The following is a 26,596-nucleotide window of genomic DNA, read 5'->3' as shown; positions in this document are numbered from 1 at the left end:
GCATTAATTTCTATGCTAGTCAGTTGAATTGCAGTGTCCGGGCTATTTTTAAAATACAAATATTAAGGGACTGCTGCAGAAGGACCCTCAGTCATACGGAGAATTTCACTCCACTAAAATATCAGCCCTCTTTAGTCTTAAGAGATGTGAAAAATGGGTGCTTTTATCTCAATTGGCCTACTGCAAACAGGGATGTACTCAGCAGGAAGCCACAAAGGTTGCTTCAGCCTGGCTTATTCCCCCAACGTACCACAGAATTTCTCTAGTGCCCAAGGCCATCCCTGGCAAGGTGCTAGTGTGCCTACGAAGGTACACTGACATACAGTAGTAGTTCTCCCTGTGCATCTCATCAGCACAGCGCTCCAGTTGCAGCAATACCCATGTGGGCAAATAAGGCGAATATCCTAAGACATGTTCCTTGTAAATGGGGCAGCCTTGGTCAGCTGGTGTTCCTTGTTCCTACTATGCAATTTTCCATGCTGCTCCTTATTGCTTAAATGAACCCTGTCTTGACTCAAGATGATGAATTGAGCATCTCAGTAGTACTGGGGAATTGTCCAAAATAAAGTTCCTAGTTGGTATCTCTTACCTGCTACATCTGTCCTAAAGGTCCAGTAGCAGGAAAGATCCTATGAAACTCAAACTGCTAGCTGTAACCTCTGCATTGCTAATGCCCAATCAAGAGTGGAGAAGTTGTAACCCAAGTCGGCAGGATCCTCATAATAGCAAAGTTAATCTGATTTAATTCATGGTGCAAAACGGGCTCGGAGCCAAATATTCACATATGCCCAGAGTGGGAGGAAGACACACAAGCTGAAGAGCTCATACAGACTGCGCCCCTCTGTCACTTCACTTTTGAAAAGCAATCCAGACTTCCCCACTGGATGTTCATTCTTCATGGATGTTGAAAAGTTTGGCAACTTCGTTCAGGTCAGCATGCTCTTCCCCATCCTTGATGATCTGCAAGAGAAAGGGAACCATTTTCAGTAAATGCCTTTGGGGCAGGTTTCTCTCTGCTGGATCTGTTGCTGCCCCACCCAACTGAAGCCCAGCTTAAAGCTGGACAATCTCTGGCTGCTCAGCTGCTTCCTTGATGCCTGAAGGGCAAGAAATGAGAGAAGAAACACTATATTTCACTGTGTCTCACCCATCCTTCATACTCTGCATTTTAGAACCATTTTATCCTTGCCTACTTCTCAAACAACCCTACGTGTAGATTCTTAGCTACTGCTGAATAGTGGAGAAAGGGCAGTGGGAGGATGAAGATGGGGGGAAAAAGAAGATAACCCAACCCATAATTAGAAAGTCAAAGGCACATAGATGTTCTGAGGTGGAATAGGAGGAATTGCTCACACACTGGAGCACTCTGATTTTTATTAAGATAGTCACTCCCTCCAACAGCTGATCTGTAACCCCCCCAAACACCTGTATTTCCCATTGCCAGCCTATCACAGCCTTTGAGGCCCAGCAAATACTCCATTCTCCGTCACCATCATCTCCTCTCCTTATATGCTGAAGCTGACTTCCAAGGCATCAGCCCATGTCACTGTCTCCCCCCGCTGTATTTCTTAAATGTCTCCTTGGCCTATTGCTATGCTCCTTTCAGGTGAGAAAGGCAAAGATAGGAAATGGAGGCATTGCCCAAGTTAATCACCTCCATCCTGAGGACTAGATGCACATATACAGTATATCCATGTAAATCAGCGGACTAGAGAATTCTAAATAAGAGTATGTCGCACCCATCAACTCCCCCATTCCTCAAACACAGTTGATTCTGTACATGCACCCCAACACCCCTTCCCAGAACAGAGTCACACAGGCTCACCTTCCGAGCGATTGGCATCCGGTTGAAGATGTTCCACAGAACAATTCCTACCACGACTTTATCCCTAAGGTAGAAAATTACTCCTTTCCCATAATCCTCTCCCTGCTGTGGAGCTTGCAGAGTGGAAAGGGAGGCTGCTGAAACCTTGAGTTCCGATGCTTCCATTTCGGTTTCACTCTCTGAGCGGATTCCGGTTCCTAGATGCACACCAGTCAGACACAAACTGGATCAACATTTTGCCCAAAAGCCATTGGGCCCCTTCCATTTCACATCACACTAGAGGCCCCACACTTTCAAACGAAAGGCGCTGTGACTTCCACTGGGTGAAACTGAGAAGCTTGCTCAGCCCTAGAGATGCAGAGGCTAACTTCTCACAGCATATGGTGTCCTAAACCTGGGTTAACAAAATTACACTGATACACTGGAGCATGTCCAGAGGACAGCACTGAAGATCCTAAGGGCCTTTGCAGAAAATTCTATTCGGAATGGTTGAAGAAGTTGGGTGTGTTCAGTCTGGATAAGCAAACCAGGATGATAGTGATGTTCAAGCACATGAAGGCAAAACAGAAAGTCATACGGCAAAAATTGTTCACAGTTGCTTCAGAAGATAGGACCAAAAAAAGAGGGGGGGGGGCTAAGTTTCAAGGAAGCAGATGTTGGCTGGATACCAGGATAAAATTCCTAATGGTAAGAATTGTTCAAGAGTGGAACAGATTGCTTCAGGAGGTGGAAAACTCTCTCCTGGGGGTGTTAAAACGGACACTGGAAGCCCCTCTACTGGGAATGCTGCAGTGGTGGATTCCTGCACTGGCAGGAGAGGCTGGGCTAGGTGATCTATGAAGCCCCTCCTGATCCTTACATTCTGTGATTCAGTGATTTGTGTGTTCCTGCAAGAGGTAATGCTTACACAGATGAACCACATCATGACTTAACTTGATAGCCTGATCCACACAAGGGCTTTTTGCCAAGACTAAAAGTGAAATACATTTGTTTGCAGGATGTTAGTACACCAGAAAAGAAGAGTCACCAGTAGCCAAACTGTAGCATAGTTTAGAGTCTTAACCTGATTCCTCTGTGGCAGATTTTGGGGTGTCCTTTGCTGTCCCTTTAGCAAACACCCCTACGGTGGGCAAGCCGCTGTCCACAAGGCCAATAGCTTCGTATCCAACATCTGGACCTAGGTCGCTCCTAAAACGAAGCCAGGAAAGTAAAATAGTGGGGTTAGCTCAGAAATACAGTACAGAGGAATGATGAAATACTGGGAATCTTGCTGTTGACACAAAGGGAGCTCTTTTTTTGAGCACACACCTCATTTTCCACCTGTAGACAAAGTGATCTTATTCTGGAGCACAGTTCTCTTTTGGTGCCATGAAAAACCAAATCCTGACCTTCCACAGACACAAATTAAATACCCTCAAAGTAGCGGTCATTTTACTGACAGTGTTCACTTCTTCTACAAAAAGGCATGGGTACCAAAGTCCAGTTCCCTGAAAAGTAAAGTGAGTTCTCCTTTGAAGTATAATTAAGTTGATGACAACAATTAATATAGTTGCTTGGCATGTTTAGTAATTTTCCTTTCTGTCAGGTTACAAATGACAGCTTGGTGGCAGCTTTAGGAGGGGTTTGCAGGGTGGCTCTGAAGCCACCCACCGCATGCCTGCACACAAGGACTGAAAGACCAATTCAAGCTGAGCAGGGCTAGATCAAAACAAGGTTGGCAAAGCATGTCCAGTACAGCCTCTGGAATTCTTTCCAGCCCTTAACAGCTGTGGCCAGAAGTGTCTGCATTTTCTTCTGTGCTGCTTTTGGGCACATTGGGAACCACAAGGAGCTTCTCAATGCGCTCTGGTTCATGGGACCAGGAGAGGCAGGGACCGAGGAAGCAGCAGTCACCAAACTTCTGAGTTGCTGCCCAGGTGCCTGCCCACTAAGGAAGCACCGAGGGGATTTTTTTCTGGAATTCCTTTTCTGCAGACCCAGGGTGGATTCAGCCCCCTTTCAAGCCACATCTTCGGTTACCTTCTCCCAGTCATTACGGGCTCCATCTATGGAGCATTCTCCTGCTGCCAGATACCGGCCCCTATGATCATTTTTTTCCAACAACCCAGTCCCTTGGGACTGAAAGAATAAAAGGAATCAAAGTTACCAGAACATGGACTGGTGCCAATATGGCTTTGCGGCTCCAGTCATGTTTTCTCCTGCCAACCTTCCGCTCACAACTGCGTGATCGTGATGCTCCACTCGCCTCCTGCCTAACTTGATGTCGTAAAAACATGCAGCATCTCCGGCCTGTGTGGGGGAAAAGGAAAAAAGAGGAGGAAGGATCAGCCAGAAAAGGTGACATTCATGAGCAAAAATGCATTTTCCCCTCACCTTCATTTTGCTGCAATGGTTTCAGTTTGGGATTTTCAGTCTCCATTTGGGGAGGGGAGCATGAGACTGACAAACATTTGTGGTGCAAGGATGGGGTGCAGAAATTTTTCAGCAATTAGCAGAATTTTTTTTTCCTGTTGGTTTTGCCTGTTTGTAGGAGGCAAGTGGGAACGGCGTAGGAGCTGGATGGTGGAGCTCAGAAGCCTGCATGCCCCTACCAGGCTGCATGACTGTTCCACGTGCTGGAAAGGAATCTTTGTAGGTCTCTGCGATGCCACCCAGACTTACCACCCAGATATTGGAGCGGGCCTGCAGCTCTGCGTTAACTCTAAAGCCCCCGAAATCAGAATCCACCTCCAAGCCAGCTGACTTCGCCAGATCCACATTGGGCTCTAGGCCCACGGCTGCCACGATGTGATCCGTCTCCACCTAAGCAGAAGAAAAAGCAGACACAACTGTTTATACTACCTGCTTCAAAGGGGATTTTATTGTGCAAAGAACCAAAGGACGGGGTTCTGCCCCAAGGGACAGGTTATACTGAGGAACAATAGTAAGAACAGAGAACATGCATTTATGTCCATTTCACACAATTGGGCCTGGCAAAAGAGAGCAATGTTCTCTGAGCTGCGTCTTTACTCTATTTTGGCTTCTACAAAGGCATTGCCACAAGGCCCCTCTGGGAAGTCCATGAACTCCACAGCGAATGGTATTAAAAGGCACTGGACCCTAGAGGAATAGCCATGGTTAGCCTCATGCACCGTACCCTATTCAAGGTTTCACAGTACTCACTTTCCTTCCATCCTTCAACTGTATTAGCAGCCGATTCCCAACAACAGACACCGATTTCACAACTGCATTGGGCATTACATTGACCCCCTCTGAAAACAAAAACGCAGAAGAAGCTACAATCTTAGGATGAGGAGAAACAGTGGGTTTACGTCAACAGCAATTACCACCTCTCTACAAAAGGAAACAGGAAGGCTTTACGCTCTCCAGCGACCAGGCAGGCGCTCAGGGCAGCAAAGTTTGGGAGACTGGCTGGGCCCAGCAACTTGTAAGAGGATGAAACCAAGAAGGCTGACTTAGGCCACCCTCCATGCAGGCAACCGGTAACCAAAAGATAGGTCGGCAGCTTGTCTGAGACATATTTGCTCAGAAAAGAATAGTCAACCATTCTTTTCCAGGGGCAAAACTTTTTCATTTTTCAACCTCTGAGGGCTGCAGGAGCATGGCCACAGTGCAGTGATGACATCAAAGCGGGTGGAGCCCAGCTTTTAGGTTGACCATCTTGGTGCAGGGATTACTTCCCTTAGAAAACATCAGCTGTCTGCTTTTACACACACACACAAAGCATTGGTACCTGCCTTTGCTATTTTCAACAGCTCTATTGCAGCTAGAGCAGGGAGGTCTGCTATAGCCTGTCGCCCCCAGACAAATCCAGCCCAGAGCCTTGACTAAGCTTTCCAGGGCTGAGCAACAGATGGGGCCTATCACTCAGCAGCTAGAGGAGAGAGCCAGAGCAACTCTCAACCAAGAGCAGGGAGCAGCTTCGAAACCAGGCCGAGCCAGCTGAGACCCCAGGTTTCAGGAGAGCCCCCCCAATGGCACTACAGCAGTGGTGGCACAGAGGGTGGGAGGGAGTCTCACCTTGCTTGACTTTGTTGGTGGTCCAGTTGCTCAGGTATTCAGGAAGGACTCTGCCCATATTGCCATTCTCTGGGAACATCTGGATGACCTCAAGGCCCCTCGACTGCGCTGCAGAGGGAAGGGGAGAGCTTGGGCTGCCTACCTGATTTTCCTAGGTGCCATTCACTCAGTCTGGAATTCGGGCACCCGGGGCTGGCATGGGCCCTGCCAACATGCCTCTTTTAAAAGATGGCCACTGATAGCTTCTCTCCGGTTTTCCTATTAGGCAGGAAGCAATCAGGAAAAAGTCCTTCTGTGTGCAGCTGCCCAGACTGAGGAATGCCGTCTGCAGACACCTGGAGGGGACTTGACCTTTTTTTGGTCAGAAAGGTGCAGACTCCATGCCGCTTATGCCTAGTTTTTAACTTGATTACTGCTGTGCGTTTGTTGTTGTTGTTTGGTACTGTTACCTTTTTCTTTCCCTTTCTTTGATTTTACTTGGATATTGTTGATTTTTTCTTGTTTATTGTTAGCTCCCTTGGAAGTGAAAAAGCTGGGAGGTGAAATGTAAATATTTAAACACATGGACAACACACATACTAAATAAAGAGGCTACAGCTGGGAACAAGGCCAGTGAGAGGCAACATCAGTGAATCTGCCTTGTTTGGAAACAGAGGAGTTTATAAACTCGGCCAGCTTTCAGAAAGTTTGTGTCTCTTTCTTTGGCACCCAAGAGAACTAATGTGCTAGGCCATAATTTTAAAAAAATGATTTATTTAGCCAGGTTATATGCCCGAGTACCCAGAAAAACATGTGGGTAGGAATTCAGGAACTGGAGAAATGCCACATTTAAAAAACGTAAGTAAAAAGGTAGCTGATCAGACATTAGTGAAATTTCAGACACTGGAAAAGGAGAAGCAGGAATGACAGGAGTTGCTGGTGAGGCTGAGAGGCTGCAGAGGTTCTAAATAATTGATTTGGTTTTACCGGCCCCGCTAGGAGGGTACATACAGACGTGCATAAACACAGTCTGAAAATACTTTTGATCTTTTTTTTTTACTTGAAAGTTTAAATGTGCTCCACAGCTGGGAGAGGATAACTGGAAATAACGTCATTTTTTACTTCAGGGATAAAGGGGTAGTGGGAAAATTTTAACAATATATTATTGCATTTTTATAAAGCTCTCACTTTATTTTCTAGCATTTGTGGTTCTGGGTGAGAAAGGCAGCTTACAAATGTTTTAATTTAAAATGCACCAAGTGTGCACACCAAGTGGAAGCAGTGTGCAGGTAACTTTTGCTGACTCCTACGAGACAGTGCCCAAAAATGGGAAATTAGACAGGCCGGGAGTTGTTTAATCTCTGTTTTCCTTAGACCGCTGTTTCTCAACCTCAGCAACTTTAAGATGTCTGGACTTCAACTCCCAGAATCCCCCAGCCAGACATGGGAAATCCTGGGAGTTGAAGTCCACACATCTTAAAGTTGCTGAGGTTGAGAAACACTGTCTCAGACTCTTCCCATCCTTTCTTGCGGCCCTCGTGCCTGGGTAGTATGTGTTTCCCTTTCTTTCCTTCACATTTAATCTGGTCTTAAGTCGCCTCAATATTTGAAAACACTACACATGTCACTCCTATTGCTCACATATTCTCCTGACCTCTGCATCCCCCCGTTCAAAGTCTGCGACTGGAATAGGAACCTATTTATTTTGCTGATGCTACTCTGTAGGTTTTCATCAGTAATATGGAGGAAACCTTAATTCATTAAACTGAGCACACTAGTTGTGCATTTTTAATTAGCATAAACAATGCTGGGAAAAATCTCAGCTCCACAACAGCTGTTATGTCAGGACTGAGCAGAATGAGGCTAGGCCGCAGCTGTATTATTTCTGTGATGCCACACAAGTACAAACTTTGAAACGGACACAGAAACGATTGCACCAGACTTTCAGATTGTTTGAAGAAAAGCAGTTTTCTAAACTACAAGCCTACAGAAGAAGATTTGAATACATAAAGATTGTGCCAGGCAATTTTTTTAAAACTCTAGAACTGAGCCAAAATTCAGGAGATGGAAAATCGAAAGACAAAAAGACACACGCGTATTTTAAAATAAATTTCACACACCATAAAGGCAGCATACCAGTTTGTTAAATTATTATTATTAAACACAATCCTGACAGTTCATAATAAACAAGCAGAGATGTCTTCCTTAAGGCAATGAATGCTCTACTGATAGGTGTGTTGAAACTTAGCAAGGTAAAACAACAGTTTGGAGTTACTGGTTCCAATAACTTAGCCAAAAAACTTAATGGCTACTCAAAGCCAGGTCTTACACATACACAACTGTTCTTTTTGGGTCCTCATACTCACCTCTTCGCCCCAAAGCACAGGCTAACTCACTCCCTAGGAAGCCACCACCAATAATGGTGACCGACTTGACTCCTCTGGAAATTTTCTCTAGTGAACGGAAATCTTCAATCTGCAAGGAAATTGCGTGGATTGGGTTACTACTTCCCTCAGTATATTTCTCAAAAGAATTTATATTTCGTAATTTCTCAGAAAGACCGGAAACCTGCCAGGGGGCAGGTAGAAGAAACAAATTTGCCTTCTGGAGTATTTGCCCAGTAAGACTTCTGAAAAATCTGCTATTTATCCCAAGTTTTGGCTGAACATCTAATAGAATAGCTGCATTCTCCCTCCTTCCGCCCATTTAAAAGTAGTATTTGTATTTCCTTGTTCCTTCCAAACAAGAGTTAAAAATAACCCATTAACGCTGGATGCAAAATCACAATGATCCACCAAACAACATATAAATGAAATCGAATTAGCTGAATTTTAATACATGTTTTAAAAATCAACCGCTCCCTTAGGGGGGAGATGGGCAATGATAAAAATTTGACAAATAAATAAATAAAATAAATAAAATAATACACACTTATCAAATTAAGAGGTAGATGAGCCCAATCAATAAAGGTACCTCCTCAGGATTACCTTCCGGAAGAGTGTGAGCCTCTTCTGCACGTCTTCACCTCCCCTCTCAATCACAGGAAGATTCCTTGGAGAACCACCTAAGAACAGAAGGTAGGATAAGTTCACCTGCGGACTTCAGGTCAAAGCCCTCCAGTACCTGGGTCAGCTGGCTATCACCCAACAGTCTGTGGCAAATGGCAGTGAGGCCAAAACAATGACATACAATCAATGTCACCATCACACAGATGCTACTACGTCTGTAACAGCAGTTGTCCCTACTGGGGATGCCCATGACATTGCCTCCCCCTCCCCACAAAATGGGGAAGTCCTGCTGGACTGGAGTAAGTTAGAAGCCCGAGGGAGGGAGCAGGGAAATAAAATCAACCCAGTAGGCCCTCACCTGTAGCAATTAAGCATTTGTCATAGGAGATCTGCATGCCATTATCAAGTTTCACAGTGTTACCTCTGACATCCATGTGGATCACCTGCAAGTCAAACACAAACTCCTGTTTTTCCTCATTCAGAATGATTCTCTGCACCTCTGGAATGGAGACAGAGCTCATCCCCAACCAGGACTGGTCCAATAAATTTAGGGATCTTGAATCACAGCTGCAAAGAGCATCAACCCACCCACGGCCCCCATCAAAAACTTTATACTGGCCAAGTCGCACTCATGCAGAGCCATGATGTAGCTGGTTTAGCTTTGGCTGAATGTCTTGTGTGGACCCAGCTACTGTGATTTATACAGAATAATTCATGGTTCAGCACTGGGTAACCAAGGCCACCACAGCTTGCTCGACATATTCTGGTTTAGTGCAATCTGTGCTCTGTTCACCAAATCAGAGCTATACCCCCATTTAGAACAGTGTTACCAGGGATGACCAGAGAGTATTTATTTTTATCTATTGTACACTTTGGATGTTTCGGCTGCCCTGGGACCCAGGAAGAAGAGTTAATGGGACAGAGTAAAAATCTGTCCAAAACCAAAGGCAGCTGGACCTAACATTAACCGTTCTGATCCGTGTTCCACTAACCTTCCTTCCACTGAGGATGGCCACACCACCATTCTCTACAAAGAGCAGGTCACGAGGGGATATGTAGAAAGAAGGCGGCTGAAAGTACACGCTGCGGGGACAGGAGAGGAAGCAAGGTCAGAGAGGAGAGACAAGCGAAGACTTCATTATTAACTGCCATTACTTCTTTGCGTTTCTTCAGGGGAGATTTGTGAAGGTGCACACATCCAAAGGGAGGCAGGCGGATATGCCTTTGCCACTTCCCCATTCTACGTGCTGCTGGCAGAAGACCTGGAAATTGGGCTGTGGGCTGCACAGAATCAGCCAGTTTTAGGAGCTGCCCTCTTCCTGGAGAAATCCTCATTCGCTATCACGTTCAGAAGAGGCACGGTTGCACAGTCCCACAGCCACCTTCTCCAAACGGCTGTCCTTCAGCCACACTTGGACCACGGCTTCCCGGGGGATTTCTGGGAGCTCTAATCCCAACACAGGAGGAGAATGCAAAGGTGCAGAAACCTGACCTAGGCAGATAGCAATAAGAAGCAGAGCTTCGTTGATGAAACTCAGGACTTTGCAATCCCCACCAAGACCACCCTCCCAGTCCTTTAAAAAGGCAGTAAAAATCAGGTTCCTCAAGCCAAGGCATTTGGAGCACATGCCCAAACATCCCAACCATGGGTTAGTTTCAGTAAAATGTACAAACTGCCCATTTTTACTGTGTTTATTGTTGATTCATCATACAGATTTAAGGATTCCCTAGTTGCTGGAAGCCCCATTTCTTTCTTCCAATCAACAAAGATGAGAGAAGCATTCTCACACGAAGCTAACAATAAAAAGAAAACTCTTCTGCGAGAAAAGATTAGGTTCTTTTACACAAAAGGCAGGGCAATTTTGTATTTACTAAAAATTGTTGCAGTCCACCAACCTTTTGCAGGTAGAGCAAATATGTACATTCATGAACTCTAAATACTTGAGGCATGTCTGATATTTCTTAACTGAGCTAGAGTGGGCACAGTCCCTCTGAATCCTGAGCTGCGAGAGTTGAGACCGGCTAGAAAATGTCTTTGACGTAGATGGATGGCGCCCTTAATCAAACTACAGAGACTCCTGGATCCTGAGTTTTTTGAGATCGGCCTGGAAAGCTGCTTTCGCCATTAACTGTTCTGTGAAGCTAGGAGTACTCCTTGGGATGCAGCCACGTCTCCTCTGTAGATCCCTGGATGAAAGGTTTAAACACGGGCATCCCACAACTATCACTTCCGACAGGAGGGAGGGGGAGAGCCAAACACCCACCTCCGCTCCTTGCCATTCCATTGCTTGAACCGCAGAGTTTCTGTGACATCGGCCTCTTCAGAAAACCAAAGTTCCTTGGAAAGAGGAGGGCGCATGTAGGGGAGTTCAGGGTCTTCCGTCACGATTAGCACCTGGAATGTAGGACAACAGGAACACGCAATTCAGCCTCTCAACGAACCACAAAAAGCCACCAGGTAAGAGGGAGAAACTTGGGGTGCTTACCCGAGCCCCGGGATCTCGAGCCCGGATGGATCTGGCAGCAGCAAAAGCGGCGGTGCCTCCCCCAATTAGCAAGAAAGGAGCATGGGATGGGACTTCTGGACGAGGAACGGCTTCTGCCGGTGAGGCTGCATGTACAGCAAGTAATAGAAATATTCTGAACAGAAGTTAACTCCTCACTTTCCCCAAGAAAGGGGGGAAGGATGAAAACAAACAAAAGCGGAAGCGCAGGAGCTCCGAGCCTTTTCTGCCTGCTGCCGGCTGAGTTCCTGGCTAAAAGTGCTCTGGTTCTCTCCGCACCAGAGACAAGGATCACAACTCTAAGTCCACATCACATACACATTTTTCTTAGGTCTTTTGCTGTCTAAGGCCAAGAACAAGCACTGCCTTCCCTGTTCCACAGTGGACTGGGTTGGCAACCAAACCTTGTTTCAGCACCTGCGACAGAACAATTCTTGCCCGCTTCTGCAAACTTTATTTAAAGCTAGTATCAGATGCTCCAGGGTAGGAGGGGGAAGGAGCACCGCAAGATGGCATTTCGCATGCGGGTTCAATCTCTGGCATGTCAGAGCAGGGGCTTGAAAAAGTTCTGCAAAGAAATCTGGTGAGCTGCCACTGATTGCTCGAGAGGGGTGCGTGCAACTTCCAAGAGTCCTGAGTTGCCATGGGGGGGGGGAGGGGGGCTGCTCCAAAAAGGGAGCAAGGCCAGGACGAATGATCTGCTGATGCCAAGATGAAGCTTAGATTTAATGAAATTTAAATGTATGGCTGATCAGCATTAAAATACAGCAAATCCTCAAATTAACAGCCCTTAGTTCAACAGACCTTGGATACAACTGACCAAATCTGCTGGACATGCTCTGAAATAATGGGAAAAGTCCTTTCGGCCGAGATTTCCGCCTCCTGAGTCAGCGGGATGAACAGCAGAGTGATTGGCCAACAGCAGAGCAAAAACCCAGGTAAGGCGAGAGAGAGACAGGTGGGTGGATGGGCAGGCCGGCCGGCCGGCGGCTCAACACATCCTTTAACGTATGCACAAAACTGCAGACAGTTCTCCGTATCAGCAAAAATAGTCTTTGGATTTAACTGATACTGGATTAAGATCATTCCTTCCTCCCAAACAGCTCATTAAAGCAATGATTTATCCCAACGACACATATTTTTGCATATGTATGTAACCCTTTACCCTTTTGATCACATGATTATAGTTTAGCGGCAACTTCCAAAGGGATCAAAGCCTTGTAGATAAACTTAAGCTGGGTGGACCGATGGTTTTGGACAATATCAGGCATTTCCTGTATTCCCAACAGGGTCCAAAGTCTCCCAAAGTCACCCGCTAACCATTTCACAGAAGCAAAATGTAAAGGTCTCAATTGCACTTCTTCCTTTCCACCTGTGCTGGATTAATCTTCATCAGAGTGGAAGGAGGATTGTCTCGCTCTTGCCACGTCTCACAGGAAGAAAGGCTACACATAACCATGGCGCGGGGGGGAGGTGCAGTTTGGACCAGCTTTTTGCTTGCTTTTACGAGTACTCTCTCACCTTCAGTGCTCTGGGAGGCAGGATACGCTTCTGAAAGGAGAGAAGGTGCGGTCTGGCAGGATATCAGGTGCAGGTACACAGAATGCATTTTATGTCACAGCACATGGCATCGTGCTGGTTATTGACAGTTGTCTTATACAGCTATTAAGAGAGGAGCCATAACGCCACAGGCGTTTACTCCATTTCCCCTGCCGCCATGAAGGGTTTCCTTCCATTATGGGAAATCAGACGGGGTGCGTCCCACGGCCGCACCGAGACGAGTCGCACTACAATGTCTCAACTTTATCTCCTACTCTTTCTTAGGGCTGTGAGTACGTTCTGGTTCCGTATCTTCGACATTTTCTTGGTCCACTTTTATTCTGTTATTGTTGCTTTGTTTACTATTTAAGACCTCCAGAGCTTTGTCTTCCCAGATCCTTGAGTTGGCCTGATTATGGTCTATTGCCCCAATTTCTGAACCTGAATTTAAGGACAACTGGGGCTGCCTTAGAATTCCGTTGAATTTTTGTGCATTACTGAGTGCCAAAAAAGCCACTTAGGACTCCTCCTTGAAACAGAAAACCTGCCAATCCCAGCTAGAGAAGCTTATTTGCTACAGCTTGGCTCCTACCTGAAGCGGAATTCGCATTCATCTGGCGCTCCATGCGTGCGAGCCTCTCCGCCCGGTCTACATCTCGCTGTCGAGCCCTCCTCAGAATCACGAATGCCTGTGCAACGAAAGTAGTGACTCTTTACATAACACCGTAGGGGGGTGAGGGGAACTCCACTTCTTCCAAGCTTGCATTCGGTTGTAGCTGAACTGAACTTACTCTCTATCTGCTAAGGCAGCAGCTGGGAGGTCTTTTCTAAAACAACTGGACTGCTCAAGCTGAGGGCTTCTTTCAAATAGACATTTTCCACTAGAATAGGTGAACAGGACATCCGGAACTATTGATTTGTAAGATCGAGGATCACGAAACCAGAAACAAAAGTTCTACGGAAGTGGAGAAATCCCCGGCTGTGGTCTTAGGACACTGGACCGTTCGGGATACAGCAGCAGAATTTTTTCCAGTCATCCCAACCTTTGTCCTCGATGTTGCTACTGAGTGGAGGTGACTCTCTTTCTTGGCAGTATGGAGTCAAGAACCTGCCCAGCTCCCTGTCTCTCCCACACATTCCTCATAGACTCTGAAGAGGTAAATCACCACGCCCCAATAATGGGATTATTTGTTTATTTGATTTTTATCCCGTCTTTATTATTTTCATCAATAACTCAAGGTGGCAAACATACTTAATATTTTCCTTAAATATGAATGAAACAATCTCTAATGAATAATCAGTCATCATCAGATGGAGAAGAAAGCACAGTAATTTCTAACTAACTCACTCCAGGGGGAAGAAAAACCATAAGAAGGAAGAGGACAGGTTAGGGTAGCCACCTTGTAAGAGGAGACTGGGTTCCTTTTCTTGGTCATCCAAAGCCTTCCTACTTACATAGTACGCATTTGCAACTGCGAAGACGCCCAGCGCCACGGAGGTATAGAGAGTTTTGTTGTGCCGCCACGCAAAACTGGAGGTGCCCATTTGTCTGCAGGGCTGTCCTTCTGAGGGAGCCTTCCATCGCTGAAGGAGGCCTGGAAACACAATTTATTAGGAGGGAAGGTTGTCAATATTGCACTTTAATAAGCCACTGATGAAAACAAGGCCAACCTTCCCACAAGCAGGCTTTTGACTGGCCGAAGATGACAGTGGTTGACATCTCAACATCGGGCTGGCACCAGGTTAGAAAGTGAGAACTCTCCTGGTTATATCTGCCCACTGGTTAGATCTAGTAGGGTGGGCTCTTTACATGGCCCCTTGATCAGAGACTGTCACCTATAGGGCCATAGGAACATGCTTTTTCAGCCACTGCCCCCTCTGCGACAGTAGCTCCCAGATATTCAGATGACCCTCCCCCCATCCTCAGAAAGTTGGCAAACACTTGGCTATTCTATCCAGCCTTGTGGGCACGGATGATAGGACCATTCCTGAGGATAAGCAATCATTTTAATTGTCCTTTTCAGAATGTCTGATTCACGGTACATGTAATTGTTTACAATGTATAGTCTTCATTTTTAATTTTAGCTTCTATATATTGTTTTATCCCAGTTTCCAGATCTGAACCATCACCCCACTTGTCCCAGGACACCATTTTATTCACTACATTAGATGCATGCAACGACAGACTATGGGGGGAGAAATGATGGGAACTGCAGGATGACAGCTGAGTATGTAGAAAATGTCATAGGAGAAAACTAGGTATTTGGCAAAGTTATCACATATGACTAGCATCCAAGTATAAAAAGAATCCTACTGGAACAGACCAAAAGGTCCACTTGGTTTCCACAGCAGTGAACCAGTTGCAGTATGTGTTTCTGTTTGTGTTCCTCAGCATTAGCACTAACAGACAGACAGCCTGAACTACTGGAGATAACATCTAACATGAGTAGAACCCTTGGTAACCTTCTCCTCCTTGAACATGTCTCATCTTCTTTTAGAGCTACTTGAAATTGGTCACAAACACTGGCCCACAACTGCAGCCCTTTTCTCAGAGACCAATGGTTAGAATAAAATTCATACATTCCGTTTGCATTCACTTCCAATTCATCTGAGCATCTATAAGACTTCAGATATATTATGAAACAGATAGCTTCAGCCAGTAGGGCCAAGAGTGCCTAAGCTACAGTTCCCAGGGTACCATGTGTAAGCAGGAACATGCCACAGCAAGCCTCTGGTTCATGTGCTCCCTCCCTTACCTTTCACATGGTTAGAGTTTAGAATGTTTAGCTTAACTGGTCTATTATGCCAAATTAAAAGTAGAAGGAAGAATTTCGGTTCTTTTGGGTTGCCTGCAAGAGGGAAGCAAAGGAATGTGCAAGATGCATGTTAAACAACTGTTTAAGGCAATGTATGATGGCAATCTATGACCTGAGTTTAGGGTTCTCATAAAACAGAATTTAGACAAGGAGATGCTTTTGACCCTCTTATTACTTTAATTATCTTAATGTGGCTTTTTAAACAATGTCTTAAATGCTTCATTTCACTGATTTCTTGTTGGGTAACAGTTATGACTTGGTAGTTTATTATTATAAGTAACATTTATTATAAATTGTTCGAAATAGGACATGGAGGGAAAAAAACTGAAATAAAACAAAAAGATCAGGATGCTTTATATAGTAAGTTTTATCCATTTCTTTCACAACTAGCCACATTTGGCAAACAGATACATTGTCCTGTGAGATAGTAGTTTTAACCTGTAAAACCTAAACACTTATGGACAGACCGCACTTGTTCGACCCTCCCAATGCACTGAGACTTAACTCAAGAGGCCCAATGTAACTGTTGAGAACAAGCATCATGCATATCAGGACTTTTTCTCTGACAGTTTCCAGATTGGAAACTCTTTTACAATTCTGACTTTCTTACAAGAATCCATTTCTATCACAAAATCAACAGCAGTTCATCAATATATATTTGCAACCCAATTCTAGGCCTAGCCAGCTGCCCCTAAATACACTGAAGTCTGTGGATTTAGACGTACCAGACTCTGCACAGGATCAAACTGGGAAATATAAAGAGCCAAGTCTTAAGTATTTCAGCAAATCCAATCACTTCTCTTTTGGGGGGCGGGGGAAAGGAGGGAAGAGGGGTGCTTCTTGTATGTTGAATGATAGACTTGGAAGGGCTTGCAACTAACAAGCACTCAAGTCTTAAGAATGTAACAAGAATGTTATATCAAAATAATTGGACTTATTTTCCAGTGGAATTTCTTTAAAATAAAAAATCAGGGGCCATGAGGCCAGCGGCAGCTGTCCCAATGACACCAGGCAGTGGGCGCATGCACACGTTGTTTCGGTCCCTCCTTCCCACCTCCCTTACCACGGCCTGCGGTGCTTGCAAGGGAGCCGCACCTCTTCCTGCTTCCAGATCTGCACGGGTAGACTGCCCCTGACAAGGGAGCTCTCTTGACCAGGCCAACCTCCTGGCTTCTTGCCTGCAAAGCTGCTAAGAGGGCAGAGAAAGGCCAGGTGAAGGAGGGTGGTCAGGTCCTGGAGCTGGTACCATTTCCGCATCCAGCCTGAAGTTGCGCCCTTCCCCCAACTTGGCCAGGGGAGTGGGGGAGAGAGTAGCAGAGAAATGGCTCTTTTCCTGGCCTTGCCCGTCAGCTATTCTGAGGACAACCCTGCGGGTTGGACTCTTTCCGTGCCTTCTGCTAAAAGAATCTCTAGGCGGGGGTGGGGGGTAGAATACAGCAGCCTCTTCATCTTGGCTGTGATGTGCAGGGCAGCCAAAAGGGCAGGGGGAGATAGGGGGAGAGTTGAAGTGGAGGCAATTTGCACAGGGCAGAAGTGCAAGGTCCTCGCCTAACAACTGCAACTGGGACTGCCAGGACTGCTATTGCTAAGTGCTGCGGTATCACAATGTTTCGCTTAACAACTGCTTCATTTAGCAATGGAATTGCCAGTCCCAATTAAGGTCATAACTCATACCTGCATACAGATCCCAAAGGTAAGTTTCCTCTTCCATACAGTTGGCCACTAATGCAATGCGTATCGATTCTAAACACTATACTTCCATACTACTAATCAAGACACGCTGATTGATAGCCTCAGTGGCTTGTTCATTTGAATGCCTTAATATTTGCTATCCTACCCATAAATACTATCAATCTGAAATAACTAAGCCAACATTCATCACAACTTTACAGAATATTATATGCCATCCAGTCGGTGTCAACTCTTAGCAACCACATAGATTTTCTCCATGATGATCTGTCCCTAACCTGGTCCCTATAGAATATACAACTCATAAATACAAAGGCCTTTGAAGAGTAAGCCAAATTTCAAAAATCCCACGCTACAATTACAGACAGCTTTGATGTTCCTGAAGCTCGAAAAGTTTGGTTAATCTTCTTGGGGAAGATGGCACTTTGTGAAGAGAAGGCATAGCGCCCTGGAGGAAGAGCTGAGGAGCTTTACCAACCTATGAATTTCAGCGTTGGCGATGCAGCAATAGCCCAGCCTCCGGACAAAACCGTATCAATTGTTCACCTGATCCCCCCCCCATTTTTCGAAGAGGCTCCTCCAACCAGGCGCCCTCCAGGGCTGCTGAACTCCCCCTCGAGGCATCTGCACAGCCCCAGACCAAAGCGGGCTCCTCCCGCCGCCGTCCTCGAGCTCCTTCCCAGGGAGGGCGCGGGACCCGCCGGCCGAAGCTCCCGCCGCAGCGGACCGGCAGCCGCTTCCGTCCTCGGCCGGTCACGCCCTGGGCGTCGAGCGCCCGGCAGCCAGGCCCCGCGGCGGCTCCGGCGGACCTCGCGGCCGCTGCAGGCTCGGCGCCCATCCCGGGCGTCCCGCGGGCGTCGGGGCCGAGGCGTGGCGGAGGGCCGCGGGCCTTGCGGGCGGCTTAGGATGCGCAGATGAGGAAACGTGAAGAAGGGGACCGAGCGCCGGCCGAGGGGCTGTCCGCGGCGCCCGCGAGCACGTTCCCGCCAAGGGAGCGGCGGCGAGCCCCGCTGCGGGAGGGCCAGGCCGGGGGCAACGGCTTCCGCGCAAGCCCCTCCCCCTCGTCAGACTCGCCCCCGCCCCGCGAAGCTCCGCTCACCTGGCCCGGCCAGAAAACGCGACCTTCGGCCGACCACCTGCACCACTTTCGTGGCTAGGCGGTAGCGGAACATGACGGCCGGAGCTACGAGCTTCCAGCCTGCTCGACGGGCCACGGTCCCCCGCACCGTCCGCTCAGAAGGACTACCACCTTCTGCGCACGCGCACCGCCGCCCGGCCTGCGCACGCCTGTCCTTCCCGGCCACGCGCGACGCCGTGGTCGTGGCCGCAGCCGTTCTAGGCATCCGCACTCTACCCCCGAGGGGCGCGGCCAGCGGCGCGAGGGGGCGGAGTTGACCCTGGGCTACAGCCGTGCAGGCGTTTCCCGCTCGCGCCGCGCGTTGTCTGCTCTGCGAGGTTCCTCTCCGCCGCTTGGCCGAGCCGGGCGGGAGCCTCCGCCGGAGTTCGTCCCGGTCCCCGTGGCTGCTCCTGTCGACGCCCATCTTCTACGTGAACGGCCCGCCTCACATCGGGCATCTCTACTCGGCCGTGCTGGCTGATGCGCTGCACCGGCACCGGGAGCTGCTGGGCTGCGAGGGAGGGCGGCTGGCTACAGGTCGGCGGAGCGGGGGGGAGCCGTGTGCACGGGGCTGCAGGGCTTTTGCAGACACGAGTCTGTCTTTTGGAAGCACGAGAGTCATAGGGAGTCGGCTAGAAACTCATGGGTGAAGGCTTAGATCGATATGGTTGAAGCTCTAGGGAATCCGGGAACTTTGTGTGTTTGTTTTTACGGGTGGAAGTGCGGGGTTTGCAAAAATAGGTTTCTTTTTAGCAAGGATGCATAAAGGGTGCTATAAATGGAGAAACAGCACTTCGTTCTCCTTGGTCCAGGAGTTGATATAACGAGGTTGCCGTACAGTACCTACAGTTCTGGAGTGTTGGCATAATGTATGTTGGTACAAAGAAAAGGGCTTCAGATGATCATCATGCTTCTGCCCTTTGCAATAGCCCTGTTGTAGTGGAGGGAAGGTTGGTTGATGACAACCCATTCAGGACACCTTGACATTGTACCTCTGACATTTGGCCCTGAAATGGCTGATTGGGGGCAGCAGAAACATAAGAGGGGGCTCCCCTAAAGTTTTATGAGTGAACTTTTCTGGGGGGTGGACTTTTTAAATTGGATATAGATTGTTTGCTTTTCCAAAGTGTCCCATTTCAGCTAGAAAATTGGCAAACACTTCTTTTTGTAACCACTTTTCTGATGAGGTCTTCCACTCCAGCTGATATTATGTGTAAACTAGGCTACTAGGATTTGCTCAACAAACCAGGCATTAGTATGATCTAAGTCCCAAAGTCTTCATTCATTGTCAGCTTCTGTTTTGATGAATTACCTGACGGCTGTAGGTTACCCTGAGGATGGCCTGGTGGCCCAGAGCTTGCCACATTGTAGGCAAAGACATCACGTTCCATGCTGTCTACTGGGCTGCCCTGCTGATGGCTGCAGGCCTGGAGCCCCGCCCCCACCCCTGCAGATTTGGGCCACTCCTGTTGAATGTCAAGGCCAGATGCCCAAGAGCTTGGAGAATGTCATTGCCCAAAGCACAGCTTCCAGCACTACTGGGTGGATGGTTTTCAGTGCTTCCTGCTGAGACAGGGAGTCCCAGAGTAGGATTTTGATTACTATGATGAGAAGGGAAAAATGTCCCTTTAAAGGCAGGAAGCCTGGCCTGATCCTGGTCTCCTGTTTCCCAGGCTGAAGAATTCTGAAGCCAGCAATTGTACAGATCTTTACATACTTCTTTAAAATGATCATCCTGAATTAAACTTTTGGAGAGGAATAGGGAATTAAGACTTCTGAGAATGTGCAATTGGAGCCTTTAGAAGGGAAAATTAGTGGCTTGGCTTAAGATGACTTTTTAGCAAACCCAATTAAACCACTTGATGGTTTAATGGAAGGTGTGAATGTACCACTATGTTAAAAGAGAGAGATACATTCAATAGGTCTAGGCTTTTTTCTTGTCACTTAATATATTTGGACTAAATCGATTGGAATGTGGAAAAGACTGAATCACTACTGATTTGACTTTGGCTTAGTATGTTGTATGAATGGTTAGGCTTTAGCATGTAGTATGAACCCATCTGGTTATGTTGTATTCAGTAAACAATGGCTAAACAAACCATAGCTTTGTCCCTTAGGTAAACCTTTTTCTGAAAAGCTCTGTGGCCAGGCAGCTTAGGACAGATTTTGTTATGAGTGGATAGACTGCTTTTCACTGATCTCTCCTGTCCCCACCTAAGCAGGTACAAGAAAAATAATCAAGCTGCTCATGATATGTACTGAAGACTTACTGCATTGTCTTGTTTGGCTCTCCAAGACAAGGATTATTTCACATGACGCCCAGCTGTCCCGGATTACTATGATTCAGGTGGTTTATTCTCCTCTGGTGTCTTTAACCCTGATCACCCAAAGCCAGTAAGATTGAGGAAGACTTCAAGCTGCAGACATGCTGTGACCAGATTCTGTTGCCATGGTTCCTCTTATGCCTTGTCCCCCACCCCACAAAAAACAGAAGCTGGTGAGTAGAGAATGTTTTGTCAGCAAGATATCAAGCATTTATACAAGGAAAATGACTTCTTTGGGGCTTGGGGAGAAAAAACCCTCAGTAATGATTCCATTCCATATGAATGAAGCAACAGAGTCAAAGAAAGGTACTAAAGTTACTGTTTTTGACACTGGGAATAAGTAAGCCAAATATCCATTCTTTGCCTATTCCTGTACAAGTAAATGGGCTCCGCTTCCTGGGCTTTCTATTCAAACACATACATGTCTCTGTCTCTATAGATGAGAAAATGTAGAGACTAAAATATAATAAAGAGAAGAAAAATAACCACTCACTGTCAAAGTCTTCTAGCACTGTAAAAGACCACACAATTCTTTGTTCTTTCCACATGTTTTATTACTTGACACTCTGCATCTAAATGTAATCGTGCCGCTGTGAAAAGCTTTGTGTTTAAAGTAAGGAGACTGCCCCCAAATCTTTGATTGCAGTGCTCAACTAATCTTCATGGCTGCTTCTCTATTCTGGAGTTACATTCCCCATATTACTTGCTTTATTTATTTACCACTTTGAAGAGCCAGGGGAGATGAATGATCAGAAGTAGCTTTAGTTGATATTATTTCTGGTGCTGTTAAACTCCTGAAAGAAGATTAGAAAGTCTACAAAGCTGCAACTAGTGAGAGAACTTGACTTCTACTGATTTCTTATTGACTGATCAAATGCCATTTTTACACGTGTGCATTAACTTTATGAATGGTATAAAATTCTTGGCTCCTGTTGATTTTTTGCCCACTGGGAATGATACAATTTCATGTTTAAAAAGTTTTTGCCCAACAGCAGATATATTTTGTAGAGGCAGGTTCTGCAAACTTTTATTAACAACTCAGATATATAAATATTGCACAGAAGCAGGTGGGAAAAATGGGCAGGACAGCTAAAATAAGCTGTCAAAACTCACTAGCAGGCAAAAAATGAACAAGAGCCAAAGTCTTTATACCAGCTAATTTTGGAAGCTCCAAGAGATCAAGTAGTTTTTTTAATTTAGTCAGAAGGCAGTTTGTTGCCCTTACATAATATAATTAAACACTGGCATGCAAATAAGTGCTGAACAGCCCAATTCTAACCATATTTATTCAAAGGTCTTGTTCATATGAACAGAAACTATTTCCATGTGGCTCTTCAGGACAGCAATCTGAAATCTTACAAGTGAACCACCCTGTACTCCAAAACAAACTAATTTTGAGATTAGTTCAAAGTGAATCAGGTAAAACAGCTCTAAAGGGCTAAAGGAATTTCACAAAGAATTAAGAATTACTGCATGTTTATCTTGGATATCGCAGTGGTATAGTTTTTAGGAATTCTTTCAAGTGCAAATCAACAACACTGCTTTATTTAGTTTATCAACATTCTTTTGAATCCAGTAGTGTTTAATCCAATACCGTGCCTTCCCTATTAGGGTTTATATTTGGCTGGGGCTGAGAGGGGTTGTTCAACACTTCTGGGGGAATGGTGGGTTGGAGAAAGTTGGTCCTTACATAACACAGAAACCAGGACCCATGTTACTGTTTCGGCTGTGGGATTCAAAAGAAGGTGATATACTACATACTAAAAATATAATAGGAAATTAATCTCTTTGTAACAAATCAAGCAGGAGTAAAATAATTCTGTGTGAATTTGAATGGGAGTAATTCTCTGAGAAAGAAAATAATGCCTTGCAGTTTAAAGATTTGGATGAAGCACCTGTCCTCTAATTGTTGGACTAATTCCCTACAATCTTTGACCATATTGAGATCATTAAAGGGCACATAAGACAAGGCTCCAGAGCACTAAGTGCCCTAAATCCTTGGGTGTGGTACCTCCAGAATCCCTCCAAAAGTTGATACTCAGCCTGTTACAGTTGGAGATCAGCATTCCTTGGAATTTTCATGCTGAGTCTAAAAAAGGCCACTTAGAGTTCCTCTTTGAAACAAAAAGCCTACAAATCCCAGCTATAAAAGCCAACTTGCTACAACTTCTCTCCTACCTTAAAGGGAGTGTGCCTTCATCTGGAGCTCCATGCGTGCGAGCCTCTCCGCCCGGTCTACATCTCGCTGTCGAGCCCTCCTCAGAATCTCATATCCCTGTGCAACCAAAAAGGCAACATTTTACATAACATTATAGGGAGCAGGGGGGAGCTCCAATTTTTCCAAGTTTCCATTTTGCTACAGCTGAGCTGAGCTTACTCTTTATTCTGCTTGTTCTGGAAAACAGCAGCATTTCAAGGGAACAAGAGACCCCACTCCCCTGGTTGATAAGGAAAGGTTTGACGGTGGGGGCAAAAGGGAAGGGATTCTGGGTGGGAGTCCTGTGACTGACTTGCATTTTCTAACTGACACTGCTTAGACAAGCTAGCTCTTCCTATTTACTCTTGTGAGCTGCAAGATAACAAACTTTCTGCTCTAACCCCACTTAAATAATTTCCCCTTTTTGTCATAGCAGGTGTCCAGGGCCAGCTAGACACTTAATCCTTATTAATATATAACCTTCCCTTGATTTATAGGATCAAGGATCATGAAACCAGAAACAAAAAAGTTCAACAGAAGTGTAGAAATCCATAGCTATGGTCTTAGGACACTGGATCGTTTGGGATACAGCAGCAGAATTTTTTCCAGTCATCCCAACCTTTGTCCTCAATATTGCTACTGAGTGGAGGTAACTCTCTTTCTTAGCAGTATAGACAGTCAAGAACCTGCCCAGCCAGGGGGAGCTCCCTGTCTCTCCCACACATTCCTCATAGACTCTGAAGAGGTAAATCACCATGCCCCAATAATGGGATTTTCCTTAAATATGAATAAAACAATCTCCAACAAATAAGCAGTCATTATCAGATGGAGAAGAACGCACAGTAATTTCTAACTAACTCCATAAATATGCAAGCCTCACTGTTCTTAAGCTGCTTCAAGCAGCTGGTAAATTTATGCTCTGAAAGGTAGGACACGAACACTTCTTCAAAAATTGTTCATCACTCCATTTTCTTGCCAATGCTGATAAGCAGAGTGTGATGGATAACTTTAAAAAGCAAGCAAGATTCATTTTGTGTTTGCCAATCCATACATCTCCAAGTTAAAAAAATTTTGGGTGCCAAGGGCTGAACAATTTGACAACCGACAATAAACTGATTTTGGATAAAGAAGGTTGCCATAAGCCTACACGAGCCCTTTAAAAGTCTGTTTCAACCTGAGATTGGGTTGGCTGATGAGAATGCAATTTTCTTGGTGGACAGGAAAAGGATGCTTCCCCCAAAGCATGCCATTATCCTCCTAAACTCAATCAGTGACATCTTCCAAGTGGCTGCCCCTATGAACACTCCTTGTATAATGAAGTACCACACTCATTGGTACTTCATTATACTCAATTGCCAATGGCAAAGCCACATCCAACTGACATTTCCAAAGTGTACAACATTAGGGTCTAAAAGGAATGGAAATTGATTGTTCTGGTGTCCCTGATATCTGAGGGTATGGTTTCTCAATCTCAATTTATAGCAGGAATATGGGAGTCCACAGAAAACTTCTGTCTCTCTTGAACTGGCAGCAGCACATCTAGAATTGCAAGCTGAATTTAAATGCCAAATCACGAGAAAGCAGTATTTTATTTTTGCACGTCTTCCGAGTGCCCTTCTAGGAAAATAATTGAAGCAATGAGAGGTGAAAGGGTAAGCCTGAGCCAAGCCACCACTGACTTCTTAGGTATTAAGCTTCCACTTAAGATTCTGCAGAGAAATTGGGGAGAGGAAAAAAAAACATAAGCAAGAAGACAGGTAGCCACCTTGTGAGAGGAGACTGGGTTCCTTTTCTTGGTCATCCAAAGCCTTCCTACTTACATAGTACGCATTTGCAACTCCGAAGATAAGCAATACCACGGAGGTATAGAGAGTTTTGTTGTGCCGCCACGCAAAACTAGAGGTTCCCATTGGTCTGCAGGGCTGTCCTGAGGGAGCCTTCCATTGCTGAAGGAGGCCTGGAAACACAATTTATTAGCAGGGAAGATTGTCAATGTTGCACTTTAATAAGCCATTGATGAAAACAAGGCCAACCTTCCCACAAGCAGGCTTTGCTCCCATTACAGCCAGTTGACTGGCCGAAGATGACAGTGGTTGACATCACAACATTGGGCAGGCGCCAGATTAGAAAGTGGGGAGAACTCTCCCAGTAATATCTGCCCACCAGTTAGATCTAGTAGGATAGGCTCTTCACATGTCCCCTTGATCCCAATGCACTGAGACTGAACTCAAGAGTCCCAATGAGGAGGAGAACAAGCGTTATTGATATCAGGTTTTTTTCTCTGGTGGCTCCCAGATTGGAGACTTTCTTTTACAACTTTGACCTTCTTACAAGAATCCACTTCTATCACAAAATCAACAGCAGCTTATCAATATAAAGCCAGTTTGGTCTAGTGGTTAAGGCAACAGGCTAGAAACCAGGAGACTGAGAGTTCTAAGTCCCGCCTTAGGCATGAAAGCTGGCTGGTGACCTTGGGCCAGTCCCTCTCTCTCAGCCCAACTCACCTCACATGGTGGTTGTTGTGGGGAAAATAGGAGGGGGAAGGAGTGTTTGGTATGTTCACCGCCTTGAGTTATTTTAAAAAAATAATAAAGGCGGGATATTAAATAAATAAGTGTATGGATGTAGGTATATGTATGTTTGCAAACCAATTCTAGCTCAAGTTAGCTGCTCCTAAATGTGCTAACATCTGTGGATTTTGATGTTTATCAGAAAGAGCCGAGTGATTATTCAAGCAATCTCAATCACTTCTCTTTATGGGGTGATTTGACTGATCAAATCAAAGCTACAATTACAGACAGCTTTGACGTTTCATTAGAAGCCCGTTCTGAAGCTCGGAGTTTGGCTGCCCTTCGTTGGAAAGGTGGCATTTTGCGAAGGCAAGGCACAGCTCCCTTGTCTTCGCAAAATGCCAAGGCATCTTCCGGGCATCTGCACAGCCCCAGACCAAAGCGGGCTCCTCCCGCCGCCGTCCTCGAGCTCCCTCCCAGGGAGGGCGCGGGACCCGCCGGCCGAAGCTCCCGCCGCAGCGGACCGGCAGCCATTTCCGTCCTCGGCCGGTCACGCCCTGGGCGTCGAGCGCCCGGCAGCCAGGCCCCGCGGCGGCTCCGGCGGACCTCGCGGCCGCTGCAGGCTCGGCGCCCATCCCGGGCGTCCCGCGGGCCTCGGGGCCGAGGCGTGGCGGAGGGCCGCGGGCCTTGCGGGCGGCTTAGGATGCGCAGATGAGGAAACGTGAAGAAGGGGACCGAGCGCCGGCCGAGAGGCTGTCCGCGGCGCCCGCGAGCACGTTCCCGCCAAGGGAGCGGCGGCGAGCCCCGCTGCGGGAGGGCCAGGCCGGGGCAACGGCTTCCGCGCAAGCCCCTCCCCCTCGTCAGACTCGCCCCCGCCCCGCGAAGCTCCGCTCACCTGGCCCGGCCAGAAGACGCGACCTTGGGCCCACCGCCCGCATCAGGTTGGCAGCCAAGCGGTAGCGGAACATGACGGCAGCAGCGGCCCCGACGAGCTTCAAGGCGGCTCAGGTCACTCCCGTTTCCTCCTCACCGTCAGTCCGCAAAGAACGGACCTCATCTGCGCACGCG

General features: G+C 46.6%; 1 protein-coding gene across 3 annotated transcripts; it reads right to left on the bottom strand.

The window, feature by feature from the left end:
* Positions 1–714: 714 nt before the first annotated feature.
* On the bottom strand, positions 715–26,596 carry AIFM1 (apoptosis inducing factor mitochondria associated 1). Of its 3 annotated transcripts, none has more exons than XM_063313598.1 (17): positions 26,424–26,596; positions 14,331–14,470; positions 13,468–13,564; positions 12,858–12,887; positions 11,319–11,443; positions 11,097–11,227; positions 9,825–9,915; positions 9,191–9,275; positions 8,812–8,888; positions 8,191–8,299; positions 5,846–5,953; positions 4,988–5,076; positions 4,487–4,627; positions 3,972–4,114; positions 2,889–3,013; positions 1,826–2,022; positions 715–960 (listed from the first exon to the last, which is right to left on the bottom strand). In XM_063313598.1, exons 1-17 carry the CDS (start codon positions 26,494–26,496, stop codon positions 889–891), a joined length of 1,833 nt encoding a protein of 610 aa, XP_063169668.1. In that variant the 5' UTR covers positions 26,497–26,596; the 3' UTR covers positions 715–888. The 3 variants fall into 3 exon arrangements, with proteins under 3 accessions (XP_063169668.1, XP_063169671.1, XP_063169669.1); XM_063313601.1 differs by lacking the exon at positions 26,424–26,596 and adding an exon at positions 18,480–18,699; XM_063313599.1 differs by lacking the exon at positions 12,858–12,887.

The sequence above is a fragment of the Candoia aspera genome, chromosome 12 (genome assembly GCF_035149785.1).
Source record: "Candoia aspera isolate rCanAsp1 chromosome 12, rCanAsp1.hap2, whole genome shotgun sequence".
Classification (NCBI taxonomy): Eukaryota; Metazoa; Chordata; class Lepidosauria; order Squamata; family Boidae; genus Candoia; species Candoia aspera.
This window is presented reverse-complemented; position numbering and strand designations above follow the sequence as displayed.